General features: G+C 40.7%; 2 protein-coding genes across 2 annotated transcripts in view; both read right to left on the reverse strand.

Moving 5' to 3' along the window:
- Positions 1 to 2,283: 2,283 nt before the first annotated feature.
- LOC116353641 (G protein-activated inward rectifier potassium channel 3-like) lies at positions 2,284 to 5,050 on the reverse strand. The gene is made up of 3 exons (XM_031790872.1): positions 4,175 to 5,050; positions 2,964 to 4,059; positions 2,284 to 2,747 (listed from the first exon to the last, which is right to left on the reverse strand). Exons 1-3 carry the CDS (start codon positions 4,319 to 4,321, stop codon positions 2,404 to 2,406), a joined length of 1,587 nt encoding a protein of 528 aa, XP_031646732.1. The 5' UTR covers positions 4,322 to 5,050; the 3' UTR covers positions 2,284 to 2,403.
- An 827-nt stretch (positions 5,051 to 5,877) lies between these two features.
- The window catches only part of LOC109906088 (zinc finger and BTB domain-containing protein 16-A-like), a 28,673-nt gene continuing 18,264 nt past the window's right edge, over positions 5,878 to 16,286 (reverse strand). Inside the window, exons 5-7 of the mRNA XM_020503750.2 lie at positions 10,944 to 11,114; positions 9,385 to 9,552; positions 5,878 to 9,177 (exon numbers count right to left, since the gene is read on the reverse strand). Of these exons, the coding sequence (XP_020359339.1) occupies positions 8,948 to 9,177; positions 9,385 to 9,552; positions 10,944 to 11,114 (569 nt within the window). The 3' untranslated portion in view covers positions 5,878 to 8,947. The remainder of the gene's footprint in view (positions 9,178 to 9,384; positions 9,553 to 10,943; positions 11,115 to 16,286) is intronic.

The raw sequence follows: 16,286 nt of genomic DNA on the forward strand, positions 1-16,286 counted from the left end.
TGAACGTTGTAGCTTCATGAGCAAAGGTCATAATTACAGATTGTTGAAAAGCCTCATATCACGTCAATCCCAGTCAGACTCATTTGGAATCCAAAGGTATCACATCTCTCACCAGGCCACTCCAGAACAAAATGAACACTGTTCTGCCTGCTGGTGAGGTGACAGATTTTCAGTTTCTCTCTCAAAATGAACAAATAAATGCATTTGTACAGTTTTTGTTATGAATTATTAAAAAACTATTATTTCTGGATACCTGTTACAGTATATACAATTTACTCTGCATCAGGTGCAGTACAAAAAATAACCAACCTACGCCATTTTTTTTGAGTGAATCATATTTTATTTGATAAGGATATACAAATAAATATGTTAATTAAAACATGATACAATTTGGACTTTTTCATCTGTTTACAGTTAAGTATGGGTAAGTGTATCTTCTACCTTACAGTTAAGTATGGGTAAGTGTATCTTCTACCTTACAGTTAAGTATGGGTAAGTGTATCTTCTACCTTACAGTTAAGTATGGGTAAGTGTATCTTCTACCTTACAGTTAAGTATGGGTAAGTGTATCTTCTACCTTACAGTTAAGTATGGGTAAGTGTATCTTCTACCTTACAGTTAAGTATGGGTAAGTGTATCTTCTACCTTACAGTTAAGTATGGGTAAGTGTATCTTCTACCTTACAGTTAAGTATGGGTAAGTGTATCTTCTACCTTACAGTTAAGTATGGGTAAGTGTATCTTCTACCTTACAGTTAAGTATGGGTAAGTGTATCTTCTACCTTACAGTTAAGTATGGGTAAGTGTATCTTCTACCTTACAGTTAAGTATGGGTAAGTGTATCTTCTACCTTACAGTTAAGTATGGGTAAGTGTATCTTCTACCTTACAGTTAAGTATGGGTAAGTGTATCTTCTACCTTACAGTTAAGTATGGGTAAGTGTATCTTCTACCTTACAGTTAAGTATGGGTAAGTGTATCTTCTACCTTACAGTTAAGTATGGGTAAGTGTATCTTCTACCTTACAGTTAAGTATGGGTAAGTGTATCTTCTACCTTACAGTTAAGTATGGGTAAGTGTATCTTCTACCTTACAGTTAAGTATGGGTAAGTGTATCTTCTACCTTACAGTTAAGTATGGGTAAGTGTATCTTCTACCTTACAGTTAAGTATGGGTAAGTGTATCTTCTACCTTACAGTTAAGTATGGGTAAGTGTATCTTCTACCTTACAGTTAAGTATGGGTAAGTGTATCTTCTACCTTACAGTTAAGTATGGGTAAGTGTATCTTCTACCTTACAGTTAAGTATGGGTAAGTGTATCTTCTACCTTACAGTTAAGTATGGGTAAGTGTATCTTCTACCTTACAGTTAAGTATGGGTAAGTGTATCTTCTACCTTACAGTTAAGTATGGGTAAGTGTATCTTCTACCTTACAGTTAAGTATGGGTAAGTGTATCTTCTACCTTACAGCAAGCTTAATTAATCCAGTCTCATCTATATAAATTGAGAACATCAAGGTGTTCCTAATATTTTTTTTTTTAGAATTAATCTGCCATCTAGAATGGCAGCCAGCAGAAGGTACCTTTGATATGCACTGTCTCCCATGGGCGTGGTATGGGATTAGGCCTGGGGAGAGCCAGGTGAGGAGGAAAACTGCCAGCGAAAACATTCCTTACACTCGGACTGTCCAGGCAGCATCCCGGAAACAGCCTGCATCTTTTTGGTTCATCTGAATCACTGTCAGGTGAAATGATGTACAATTCAAACCCACTCTAATACGTCCGTCCCTCCGTCCGTCTGTCTGTCTGAATACTGTGACCTGAGGTGGATGTGGCAGACTAATACTGTGTGTTGACATGCAGACTGGGAATGAGTGTGGGTTTACATCAAAAAACATAATGGATTCATTAAAGGGAATTGTAACACATACTGTAAATTTACATAAATATCAACTTTGGCAAGAGTCTATGATGGTATGTGAATTTGATATCTCCTTTGCTGGTGAATAGACAGTAATACTGACATTCATTTGTCCGTTTATCAAATCGACACAGCACATGGCAATACAATCATTAAATGACACTCATCATTTCAATCTTAATTGGGAGAGCTTGATGTATGGGCAGTGAGATACCTTTAGTTATTTCTCTCATACTGTAAGGAGACCAATAAGAACTAATACAATCAGCATAATTGTAACTGTATATCACACAGTGCTGTTCTCACGTTTACAAATTAGTATTCAGAAAGTTTGATCAATTAGATGTATAAATGGCAGCTTTAGATATTGGTCATCAGCATTTGTTTATTTACATTGTATAAACATTCTGATGGATATGTACAGTGTAGCTTGATTTCATAAACTTTGATGAACACTTCTATGCCAACATGTCAAATGTCAATATTTATATAAAGAACTCATTCTTACTAAGTTTCCTAGTTCCTGTGCCAATGTTATTAGTGACTGAGTTGCACAGTAACATTTGATCAGATAAATACTGGTAATGTACTTTCCTTGTAGGCATGTTGGAGGGGACAGAGTCTGTGTTGTGTCCAGGAGATCTCTCATGTCTTTGTCTCACTGCCATCTCTCTGTCACTCTGTGTGGCAGTCTGGACCTTATAGTTCTTATCAGAGGTCTTGTGATTGGAACCAATCCCCCTCTTTTCTAGTGGCTTGTGTGACTTAAAGCGCTGTCCCCAAAAAATCTCATCTTCTGTGTAGGAGGTCCTCACATGGAAGGCTGTGCCTGAGAAGAAATACATATGATATTATATACATCTGCTGTCCGAACCAGGCATTAAGGATACTGTAGGTCCCTTTATTCATGTTTTGATAATGATAACATATAAATAACTCACAACCATTAATTTGAAAAATGACAGGTGTCCTTTTTGCGCTGATTGAAATAGCCCAAACAGTTATTATATTCCAACTCCAGATTTCCCCACCTCTCAGCACAAACCTGCGTCTTGAACGGCTCCGTCCACCATGACCACAATTTCAAAGGTATCCCACTCTAAAGAGTCAGCGCTGATGCCCCAGAGAGGACTTTGTTCATCAATGACATGCTCCACGGTCTGGGGCTCCACTGTGAACAGCCTGGCTCCATCTGGCCCCATCCCCAGAGTCAGCTCTCTCTGCTCCAACAGGATGAACTCTCCCTCTTTGGTATGGTGAGATTTGATCAGCTTGGCTCTTATCTCTGCCACCAGCATGTGTGTTTCTTTCAGAGTCTTGACGTTGAACATCAGGCACAGCCTCTCATCCCTCTCAGAGACCACACAGTGCTGACTGAATAACAGAGTGGGCAGCCTCCCCTTAGGCCTGGCTAGCTTGGCCAGGATGCAGCCCAGCATCAGGGTGTCTAACACTGATTCAATGATGGACTGTGCCATCATGAGAACCAGCCCGTCCATGCAGTTGGCTGAGGCCACTCTAGAGCCGTAGCCGTTGATGATTTGGCTGTCCATGGAGATAGAGAGGGCCGAATGGAAACTGTCCAGTTTCTCAAAGCATGGCTGCCATTGCGGGTCTTGTATGTGTTCCATATCACCACGCAGCCAGGCACCCAGGAAGTAGAGCTCTGCGAAGGCTGCCCAGGTGACGATGTAGCACAGGGTGAAGACAAATAGGATCCAGCTGTACTTCAGATCCACCAGGGTGCCGATCAGGTCACACATCTTGTTCTTTGAACTGTATGATGAGCCACGACACATGCCATCCTTGGTGAAGTAGCGATGGAGCTGGCGACCATTAGAACTGGAACTCTTGTGTCTTATGTCTCCTGTACTCTTGGAAGAAGAAGATGTGGCCTTATTCTGTGTTTTCTTCCCTCTATTAGGTTTACTAGAGCCTTTCTCAATCCAGGAGCTTGTATCATAACTGGAGAACCTCTCAGCACTCCTGGTCTGTCTTGCTTTGTGCTGTGATTGGATGATCCTCTGACTGACCGGCAGTGGATGCAGCTTTGGATCGTGAACAGGCATGGTGACATACTGCCCCCTACTGGTGGTCCTGGAGATTTTATTGGGATTGGCTAAAGATACTCTTGTGTCCACCTGCAATGAAGACATCAAGACAGTAAGGTGTCATCTGAAATCGAACAGTGAAGATGTTGATAACACAATAATAAACCAGTCATCTTTGCAGTGAATATTGGGATGTTATACTGACCCTCCTCAGGTATGGCCTGTATGGGTTATATGGGTTGTGTCGAAGTGAAGCTCTGGGTCTGATGTTCTTCCTGGGGTATGGGGGAGGTCCATAGTTGCCATAGTCCCCATAGAGTGCACAGCTGTTGGAGATCACCGTGGAGAACATGGCTGGAAACCGAGACAACCCGACAGCAGTGTCCACCGTTTATACCGTCAACAAGACAAACTAGAAAAAAGTGTATCACCTGCGCAGGTTCAAAGATCCTGTTAACAATAATAGTTTTTAATGATGTGTGCAGGATGACACTTGTATCCAGTCTGAGAACATAGAGCAAGCGTTGACATGTCCTTGTTTGTGTCTTGTTGTAAAAACTAACGATGGAGAGGGTGGATAAGAGCAGGGCTGCTGCTCCAGTCAGTCTCCAGTCCAGATGGTGTGTAATGTGGTTTGCTTTAGCTGCCCACCATGCTCACACTAATTAAACAGAGGAGATTACATTATCACCAGCTCTTAATCAATCTGCTCGTCTACAGAGCATGACCATGGATTTCATGAGATTACAGAGGAGATAATCCTTTTTGCACATGTGTAACTAAATTTAGCCCACCTTTCATCTTTTCAAAATGGCTCCATTACATTTGGTGGATCTCATGCTCATCAACTACATAAACAGGACAGGATAGTTCTATGTCAGCACAATCATAATACACTAGTGGACTTTTCCATCATTGGAAACAAAGTAGGAGCTTCTTTACTATATCCAAGTCATGTTGTCTTGTCACTTATCTCTGCTGGTGGAAGTATATGTGTTGGTATAGACCATAGCAATGCTGTGTTACCATTTTTATTTTGTTTCTCGCAGTGGTGGAAAAAGTACCCAATTGTCATACTTGAGTAAGAGTAAAGGTAACTTAAATAGAAAATGACTCAAGTAAAAGTGAAAGTCACCCAGTAAAATAATACTTGAGTAAAAGTCTGAAAGTATTTGGTTATAAATATACTTAAGTATCAAAAGTAAATGTAATTGCTAAAATGTACTTAAGTATCAAAAGTGAAAGTATAAACATTGAATTAGACTATTTTCCTGCATTCAAAATGTAACCAGTACTTTTGGGTGTCAGGGAAAATGTATGGAGTAAAAAGTACATAATTTTCTTTAGGAATGTAGTAGTATAGTAAAGTAAAGTACAGATACCCCAAAAAACGACTTTACACCACTGGTTTTTCGATTCAGTAAGTTAGAATGACATTTTTACTGAGTTTCCATTCTAAAATATATAGACATTGCTATGGTCTATACCACCACATCCCAAACCCACAAATAAACATAGAAACAAGAACATAAACAAAGGTAGTACCTGTGATGACGAATTCCCTCTTGTTATTGACTGGATTGAGTTACTGTATGGCTGCCATTCTGCTTAGTGTTGGACACAACAGTGTGTGTGGGAGAGCAGAGGGAGGGAGGGCAGGGAGGCAGCGACTGATCCCTTCCCTCATCTGTAGCAGCTAGTCAAACCCACCCAGCTGTTAGTCTGGCATCGTGCCACTAAGGGTCACCAAACCACCTGTCATGACTTCAGCTGCATGCTACAGTGAGACAGGAAAACACAACCCTTTTTTATTGTCATGTTCATTTTCCTGTAGTGCATGTGAATAGTATGCAGAAGAAAACAGACAGTAAGAACTCACTTTACTTGACTGATGACACAATAAAGACCTGCATTGTAAAATTGTTTTATTATTTTTTCATCATGCTACAGAACACTGATGCGTAAAGAGAGCTGTGCCTGAAACCACACTGAGAAAACACTTGCACACACAGTGTTACAAAGCTGTAATGCAAAAGGATTTAACACACATGGCAAGAAGAACAACCCTGATTGGACACCAGGACAAGCACTGACTGAACTGGCGCTGAGGTAGACAAACATTTACATAATATCTACCTAAATGATGATCATCACATCCTTATAGTACACACACCAAATAATACAACTTCCGTTTTGTTACAACATAGAAAGATCAAAGAAAAGCTTTTTTTCAAAGTGCTCTGTTAGTTTTGGTCCACCACGGAAATCCTAAGATCCTTATAGTGCATGTGTATGTACACTGAACAAAAATATAAATGCAACATGTAAAGTGTTGGTCCCATGTTTCATCAGGTGAAATTAAAGACACCAGCTATTTTCCATATGCACAAAAAAGCTTATTTCTATCAAATTTTGTGCACAAATAGTTTTACATCCGTGTTATTTACACATTTCTCATTGGCCAAGATAATCCATCCACCAGACAGGTGTGACATATCAACAAGCTGATTATATAGCATGATCATTACACGGGTACACCTTGTGCTGGGGACAACAAAAGGCCACTCTAAAATGTTCCATTTAGTCACACAACACAATGCCACAGATGTCTCAAGTTTTGAGGGAGCATGCAATTGGCATGCTGACTCCAGGAATGTTCACCAGAGCTGTTGCCAGAGAATTGGATGTTAATTTCTCTACCATAAACCGCCTCCAACATCGTTTTAGAGAATTTGGCAGTAATTCCAAACGGCCTCACAACCGTAGGCCACGTGTAACCACACCAGCCCAGGACCTCCACATTCGACTTCTTCACCTACGGAATCGTCTGAGACCAGCCACCCGAACAGCTGATGAAACTGAGGAGTATTTCTGTCTGTAATAAAGCCCTTCTGTGGTTAAAAACCTCTGGTTGGCTTGGCCTGGCTCCCAGGTAGGTGGGCATATGGTTTCCCAGGCCCACCCATGGCTGCGCCCCTGACCAGCAATGTGAAATCCATAGATTAGGGCCCAATGAATGTATTTGACTGATTTCCTTCTATGACCTGTAACTCAGTAAAATCATTCAAATTGTTGCATGTTGCGTTTATATTTCTGTTCAGTATAGAATAGAAGCAGTACAGTGAAGATGAGTTGATACTTTTAATAGTTTTCATGGCACTGAGTGCTGGCTGTTTGTTCTAGAAGGCCATAGTGTTAGACCCATATTATGCCCAACGTTTAGCTTTATAAAGATGATTAACAATACCACTATGTATTCTGTGTTTTCTGTGCATTTTTCCCATTTGATGAATTCACAATCCAAATTTTACTTTGACATGACAGAACATTTTGAAAGAAAATCTCACTCGTTGCTTTGAGGCATGAGGTGCCTGGGGCATATAATACCATAGTCATTAGAAGTATCTTGTTTCAAATTACAATGTTTAGACAATAGGGTCTACTACGGCATGGCAGTGAAAATCAGTTCTTCACCAACAATAAACAAACACCCAGGAACAACAACGGTCAATACAACAAACATATACTGTGTTCATGTATTCAGCACATCTATTCTCCATTTATAAAAGAGGCACAGGGAGGGCTCTTACTCAAATCAGACTCCAGAGACTTACAAAACACACAAGAAAAGATGTTTCCTAAATCAAATCAAATGTAAACAAATTGCAGATCACTGTAATACAAAAATACAACATCTTTAAATCAGAGAATCCCTCATCTGGCTCTCGTCTAGAAATAGATACAATCACATTTACAGCAACAGACAACTGACGATAACCTGCTTTTAGCCATTTAACTTTACAGAATAATCTTTTCACGTTTAGTAAAAAAGCCAACACTTTCATTCAGATTTGATGTCTTTTTCATCACTTAGAGAAAAATCGAATTCTGTGATTTAACAGACTGCTATAATTCAACTTATAAAAAATGATACACATAAAAGTCACTTTAAAGACTTTCAAATATTTTTTTCCACCCAACAGGCAACCGTCCGAATCAATTCCATTAATTCATTCTCAGAACATTTCAAGCCGCTTCGCCAATATAAAAGGACATTTGAAGTTAAAGCTACAGATGATGGATGAAAACACGATGAAAAACACCAGTTCTAAGATGTGCTATTGCCTCTGTGCAAAAGTTGAAGATTGAAGAGGTAGCACTTATTCTAATAACAAAATAAACGGCCTTGAGTTTGGGTCAAAATAACCAACACCTATTTGGTAACAAAAACGAGGCACGACATAAATATCAAAACCTGTTGCACCTTAATGCTTGTCAATCAGCATGAGCAGACAGACTAACTGACAGGTAAGGAAAATCATATGCGTAATATGCGCACTGAAAAATAAGACACAAATTAAATCAAGCATATGGACAACATTCAAGTAAAACATGCAGAAAACAAACAACACCCCCAAAAAATCTATAACAGGAAATAATAAGCCAGGAAATGATTGTTTATCTCAATCAATCTATGTAGTATAGTATTGCAATTATACCAGAGAAGTTGGGTTCTACATCTCACAATCACAGTCACAGCAGAAAGAACTCAATATCCCTTCTAGTGCAACACTTTCACTGCTGTGGTAACCTGACCAGTCGTCTTCCAGTCTTCAACACATACGCAGGTTTGATGTAATAACAGATAACACTTTCACTGCTGTGGTAACCTGACCAGTCGTCTTCCAGTCTTCAACACATACGCCGGTTTGATGTAATAACAGATAACACTTTCACTGCTGTGGTAACCTGACCAGTCGTCTTCCAGTCTTCAACACATACGCAGGTTTGATGTAATAACAGATAACACTTTCACTGCTGTGGTAACCTGACCAGTCTTCTTTCAGTCTTCAACACATATGCAGTGATAAAACCAATCAAACCACAGAAATGATCAACTTACTCTTCTTTAGAGGAAAGAATACGATGAAAAACCTGTCCACTCCTAGGATAGTGTGTCTTAGTGTCTAAGACCTGCTCAGACGTAGCATACGTACAGGTAGGTCTTCTCTATCCTCCAGTCCGGGGGCACATCCTCGGGTCTGTGGCTCTTCATGTGTTTCTGCATGGCTGCCAGGCTGGGGCAGAAGTCCTGGCAGATAGTACACTGGTAGGGCGATGCTCCGTTGTGGGTGCGCAGGTGCTTGATCATGGCAGAGTAGTCTCTGGATCGCTGGTGACAGATCTTGCACTCAAATGGTTTCTCGCCTATAGGAATACAATGGCATAGTCGTGAAACCTTTCCTTGACTATATGCTAAAACCAGTGGTACTATCTGACACACATTGGTTTGACCTGTGTGTCTGCTGTCATGAACACAAAACAATCTGACGTGTGAGTGTGTTGTTATTATGACCATGCACTGTTCTGATTTGATAGTGTGTGTCTTATTACGGCCAGACACTGCTCTCTAACCTGTGTGCACGCGGTAGTGGGTCTCCAGCTGATGCTTGAGGCTGAACCTTTTGCCACAGCCGTTACACTCGTAAGGCTTCTCTCCCGTGTGGATACGTTTGTGTCCCCTCAACATGCCATCGTCCCGGAAACAGCTCCCACAGAACTCACACTCAAACGGGTGGTCACCTGAAGACACAGGTTAGACACAGGTTGGGTAAAGGTTGGACACACATCACAGGTGTCATAATGCTAAACAGTATCAAACAGTTCAGGTAGGCCTCCGCTCATCAGCAAAGAAACAGTATCAAAGACTTATTTTAACGTGACTACTACTTGCATATGATAGATGTAGCTGTACAGGTCTATAAAAACAGAACCTTTTTGCATATCAGGCTGAAAAAAAGATTGTGCTTTCAGATATATATAATAATAATATAATATAATATACTGTATATAATAATGTTATGATAATAATGTCACTCCATCTGGCTGCTTGCTGACAGCTAATAGAAGTCTTCCAGACATGTGGGTCTCTCCATTGTTAATCCATCTCTCTCTGAGGCTGTGGCTTTGAGTCATTTGCAATGACCTATGTGTCTCATTAGCTCAGTGTCCACAGCAACAGCCAAGTGGGACAATACACTGCACTGCTCATTATAGCCTGGTGCTTCACAAAACCCCCCATGCTACAAGACACATGACATTTACACAATGACACTACCAAGATGACCGTGGTATAAACAAGACACACAACGATGGGCAAACTCCGATTCCCTTCTGTCTCTTCATATCAATTATGCTTTTATTCAATATAGACGTGGATCTGAAGAAGGGGGCAACCTTTCAGTAAAAATGTCCCTCCCCCTCCCCCTCCCCCTCTCTCTCCCCCACCCTTAGGGCACCACTGACTAACTCTCAGAGAATAACACAGACATTTGCTGTTCTTTAGATATTTATTTCGGTTTGCTCTGTCATTTGGGGTGAACTGCAGTAGAAATGACAGACATGAATCGCAGGGGCCTAGAAGGCTGTGTCTCAGAACCTAAAAACATCCACCGGATAAAATAGCCTAAAACATAATACTGGCCATATTGGAGCATTGCTGTCATCAGGAAAGTGAATCATTGCGGAGTTTATTAACGTTAAGTGAATGTAGACATGATCAAATTAGTGAAACTGACTGTAATTGAAAAACTCTGGTCTTATGCTACTTCAGTCTAGTGCCAAGAGAGAAGTAGTAGTTCAAGGTATTTAAGGATTAAAGGCTTGAGGTTTATGGGAATCTCATTGCAGCTTTGGATTGTGTTAGAGTAGGCGATGATGTTGATGGATATGACAGTGATGACGATGATTGTGATGAAAACAGTAATGATGATGATGATGATGATGAGAACAGTAGTGATGATGATGATGTTGATTACAGTGATGATGATGATGATGATGATGAAAACAGTGACGATGATGATGATGATGAGAACAGTGGTAATGGTGATGTTGAAAACAGTGATGATGATGATGATGATGAAAACAGTAGTTGGGATGATGAAGATGACAATGGACACAGATGCAGTCCTTACCTGTGTGTGAGCGCAGGTGGCGTTTGAGGGTGGTGTGGCTGGGGAAGGGGTGGTCACAGTGGCTGCAGATGTAGCTGTGCATCCCTGTATGAACCTCCATGTGCTGCTGCAGAGCCTTCTGGGTCTGGAACCGCTTGGCACAGAGCAGACAGAACACTGCCATGTCTGTCCCTGGAGACCACACAGAGACACAGACACAGTTATTTCAGGACCAAACATACACTCAGTGGGGAAACTGGGTCACTCAACTCTGAGCCTGAGACTCTGAGTGTTCTGAGGAGAACACTTCTTTCAAAGAGCAACGTGTTTCTACCTAAACTAACCCCCCTGACAGGCGTGAAATACATTCAGTTTGACTTTATACACTTTTCTGATTGACGTTGACTTGGAAGTCATTGTCTTTGAGAGATGTATTTTTTACGCAATACACAGGATGCTAGAACTGTCAATCACATAATCAATGCCTTCTCCTTATGGGATGTTAAAAGAGGAATTATTATTTTCAATCCCCATCAAGCCTGTGCTCCAGCAGCCTCTGGAGTCGTCTGTGTCTGTTCACAGAGAGAGGCTGATAGCAGCTCCACCCTGAACGATGCCTACACTATGAGCTATGTGCTGAATGTTAAGTAGCGATATCAAGCCATTAAAGGCAGGACTGCAGGAAAAACACAATCCTTTTAATCCCGTGTGTGACCTGGCATCACTTTGGGGCTGCTCTCCTGTTGCGCTGAGAGTGGAGCGGAATACAGATAGGGAAACACAGGCTAGTTTTACTCACACAGGATCTGTGAAGAACCACCATTAAATTCTCACACACAACATACAGGGTTCTTACTTTTTCTTATCACAATTCAATGACCCCTTTGCTTATCCCGCTCATGAAAATTCAAATGTGAGGTAGGACTGAATCATCAGTAATCAATTCCACTGATAATAATGTACGAGTCTTGCAGAGAGGTGGTTAATGTTAGGTTATGAGGTCGGTATTTCTGTCTGCTCGGGTTGAGGATCATTTACAACGCAGGTCCCATTGCTCACGACTAGGATTCAGTCAGACATCTCCAGCGGTGGATCATTAGTAAACAGGAGGCTATGCCAGCGTTTCATTGGAATTCAAGTGGGGTTGCTGAGTTGCATTTAAAATGCAGTCTGATGAGGTCCACTAAATCAAATCATTTGTTACTGTTATTGAAGTGCCTTGAGGCAACTGGCAATTAAATTGGAATTAGTGCAGGGAATGAGATACAGCGCACTCATACTAAGACAGGAGATTTTCAGACAGTGTTTGGAGTTCAATCAAGTTAACAGACAAGGATATTTATATTCAATCATTCATTTAATTTCAGCAATAAATCATATTATCTCTCTATTGTTTACCATTTCCTGCAATATACATTTAAAAAAATTCTCCAACATTTTCCCTTTATTTTAGTCATGATGATTCATCGATACACTTCACTTATTGAATCACTACATAACCTTCTCTGAAGGAGTCAGTCAGTATCTTAGTGCCTCACATTACACGTGGTCCTCTTCACAAATGACTGGGAATACACAATGTGAAAGGCCTAGCTTACATCAGGCCTAATTTATAGGATGAATTGTGTTACTAATATTCAGAATATTTCTAAGATTACATGCATCTGTGTTATTTTTCTTTTCTCTCTCGTTATTAGATATTGATCATAGGACTTGATGGAATTATAGTAGGCTATGAGCTTGCTGTGGTTTGCCCTAAACGGCACTAAGAGAATTTAGCATTATTTCTACTCATTAACAAAGAAGAGAGAAGATGAGAGATGTTATCCACTCCACACCATACATCAGAAAGCGAGCCTACTGGAATGCACTGCACCTGTTCACTAGCTTTATTCCAGTGGCCATCTATCTTCACAATAGAAACACAATGTGGTACAGACCCCCAATGGCTCGGCCCATTAGTCATAGGCTCCTCATGCAACTCCTACACTTCCAAGCTTTGTGTATAAGCCTAATGATCAGGGATTTTCTCATCCACGGATCACAATGTTTTACTGATGGACAAAAGATCTTCCATGTACCGCCCCAAACCCTAACTAGACAGGAATGTTTCTCTGTCAAGTCTCACTGTCCAGCTACTTTCTTTGGTTTCTGATTATTTCTAAAGAAGAAGAGCCTTGACTGGAATGCACCAAAAGTCTAGGCTAAATAGAGATGTATCCTAAAAAGCAAAAAGACCTTTAGGAATTACTGAATCCATTCTGTGCTGCTTTATCCGGTGGTACAACATGAACAATAATCTAAGACACGTGTCAAGCCATACAATCTCAATGCAGCCAGCAGGGGGAGTGCTCTCTACTCTTCTCCAACATGCTGGAGGAGACCCCAAGTGATACAGCACCATCAGTTACTTCTGTATGATCAAATGTTTTCCTTAGTACATTTTCTCACTCAGTATCAACATTCTGACATGGGCTGTCATTCCTCAAATCTTCTCATTCCTTCATTCTCAAAATGTCAATTTAATGACCATTCCCATAAGTCTGTGTTCGGCCTATTTTGATAACTAAACCATTAAACAGTCTGGATTCATTCTTGTTCTGCTTGTCATTTCCTGCTTCTAGACACTCAGATGCTCATTCAATACCCTCTCATCCCGTTGCCATGAAATTAATGTAAAACTGTCAAAACAAATGCTCTCGCTTAACAATGATCTCAGTCCCACATCCAGTGACAACACCTTGAATAATACACTATTTACCAGTAACAACTCAACTTCATTGAAAGACAATTACAGAAGCACCAATACAAATACAGTGGCTTGCAAAAGTATTCACCCCCCTTGGCATTTTTACTATTTTGTTGCCTTGCAAACAAGAATTAAAATAGATTTTTTGGGGGGGTTGTATCATTTGATTTACACAACATGCCTTCCACTTTGAAGATGGAAAATATTTTTTATTGTGAAACAACAACAAAAAATAAGACAAAAGAACTGAAAACTTGAGCGTGCATAACTATTCACCCCCCCAAAGTCAATACTTTGTAGAGCCACCTTTTGCAGCAATTACAGCTGCAAGTCTCTTTAGGATATGTCTCTATAAGCTTGGCACATCTAGCCACTTCAAGTCAAAACTGCTCCAGCTCTTTCAAGTTGGATGGGTTCCGCTGGTGTACAGCAATCTTTAAGTCATACCACAGATTCTCAATTGGATTGAGGTCTGGGCTTTGACTTGGCCATTCCAAGACATTTAAAAATGTTTCCTCTTAAACCACTCTGGTGTTGCTTTAGCAGTATGCTTAGGGTCATTGTCCTGCTGGAAGGTGAACCTCTGTCCCAGTCTCAAATCTCTGGAAGACTGAAAATGTCCCTGTTATTAGCGCCATGCTTCATTCCTTCAATTCTGACCAGTTTCCCAGTACCTGTCGTTGAAAAATATCCCCACAGCATGATGCTGCCACCACCATGGTTCATTGTGGGGATCGTGTTCTCGGGTGATAAGAGGTGTTGGGTTTGCGCCAGACATAGAATTTTCCTTAATTGCCAAAAGCTACATTTTAGTCTCATCTGACCAGAGTACCCTCTTCCATATGTTTGGGGAGTCTCCCACATGTCTTCTTTGGTCTCTTTGTTGCCTCTCTGATTAATGCCCTCCTTGCCTGGTCCGTGAGTTTTGGTGGGCGGCCCTCTCTTGGCAGTTTTGTTGTGGTGCCATATTCTTTCAATTTTTTAATGGATTTAATGGTCCCCCGTGGGATGTTCAAAGTTTCTGATATTTTTTTATAACACAACCCTGATCTGTATTTCTCCACAACTTTGTCCCTGACCTGTTTGGAGAGCTCCTTCATCTTCATGGTGCCGCTTGCTTGGTGGTACCCCTTCCTTAGTGGGGTTGCAGACTCTGGGGCCTTTCAGAACAGGTGAATATATACTGAGATCATGTGACACTTAGATTGCACACAGGTGGCCTTTATTTAACTAATTATGTGACTTCTGAAGGTAATTGGTTGCACCAGATCTTATTTAGGGGCTTCATAGCAAAGAGGGTGAATACATATGCACGTAGCACTTTTCAGTTTTAATTTTTTTAAATTTTTTGAAAGAAGTCTTTTTTTTTTCATTTCACTTAACCAATTTGGACTATTTTGTGCATGTCCATTACAGGAAGTCCAAATAAAAATACATTTAAATTACAGGTTGTAATGCAACAAAATAGGCAAAACACCAACGAGATGAATACTTTTGCAAGGCAATGTAGTCCCTTAAATAAAAACCGTAGATAAAAGTGACAGAGTCAGAAGTGCAGCACAAACAGTATGTATAATATAATAATACATGCTGACATTCATTAGTTTGATGACTACCTGCACCAGTGCACCCTGTTCATTTTCACACAAAAACACTTGCTTTCACAGCAGCCTTTTCCAGAAGGCTTTCCTCCTTAGTGCAGAGTAGCCCTTCTGTAAGAAAACACAATCTCCAATAGGCATGCCACTGCCCCCACTGCCCCCACTGCACCCTGCTTTCTCAACCTTAACCAGACAAAGAGAATGGGATTTGGTGTTCTGACCTCTTGACCCTAGGTCCTCAATGTGGTAAACACCATGTAATCAATGGTATTCCTCAAAGGCTGGATGGCTGACTGAGCATTGTGCCTCACTATTGAGTCACACAGGGGAGGGACCTTGCAGACATTCCACAGAGAAAGATTATTTAACTTCAGTTTAGTTTCTCTCGGTAAACTTTACACAGTGTACACAGAACTAAACTAATTCCAGAGTTCCTATGTTCCAATCTGAAAAAAAAGGAGCCAGGAGAATGTCTAGCTAGGAGAAGGGAAGAGAATATCAGCCTGGTAGTTTAATTAAACGTCAGTCATTTATCAGATCAGACATCAGATCAGAACATGACATGGGAGCATTTAACAGCCAGTCAATAGTCCAACTAAGGCAGGGAACACAGACGAAGTGGCTTAACAGACAAAAATATGTCTCTAGGCAACCAGATTGAATCATGGTCCTCCTTGGGGTGAAGTGTTCAAACTAATCCCTCCATTCACAAATAAGCAAAGCCTATTCCTTTTCTAAAGACCAACACAAGTTTCCCCACCCTGAGAATCCTACAGTAACCCCAGTACAAAATGAACAAGGGATTGCATAATGTTTATACAGATCTATGCAACGTTCTCTGTCTTTAGGTTTAGTTCACCACAGATCTCCATCTGATCTCATTGGTCTGTGTTAACAGCACGTTTCTGTGCAGGTCTCACCATAACTCCACTACAAAGCAACCATGGACTGCTCCTTTAAACCAGTATACAAAAGAAGATGTGAATGGTTATAGAGCTAATTTTCTTAAGAACG

The sequence above is a fragment of the Oncorhynchus kisutch genome, linkage group LG15 (genome assembly GCF_002021735.2).
Source record: "Oncorhynchus kisutch isolate 150728-3 linkage group LG15, Okis_V2, whole genome shotgun sequence".
Lineage (NCBI taxonomy): Eukaryota > Metazoa > Chordata > Actinopteri > Salmoniformes > Salmonidae > Oncorhynchus > Oncorhynchus kisutch.

Excerpts from the sequence above, each read along its gene's own strand:
- LOC116353641 (XM_031790872.1), bottom strand. The coding sequence starts at position 4,321 with ATGTTCTCCACGGTGATCTCCAACAGCTGTGCACTCTATGGGGACTAT. Across the intron at positions 4,060-4,174 it reads ACAGGCCATACCTGAGGAGG|GTGGACACAAGAGTATCTTT; the intron begins GTCAGTATAACA and ends TCTTCATTGCAG. Across the intron at positions 2,748-2,963 it reads CGGAGCCGTTCAAGACGCAG|GCACAGCCTTCCATGTGAGG; the intron begins GTTTGTGCTGAG and ends ATTTCTTCTCAG.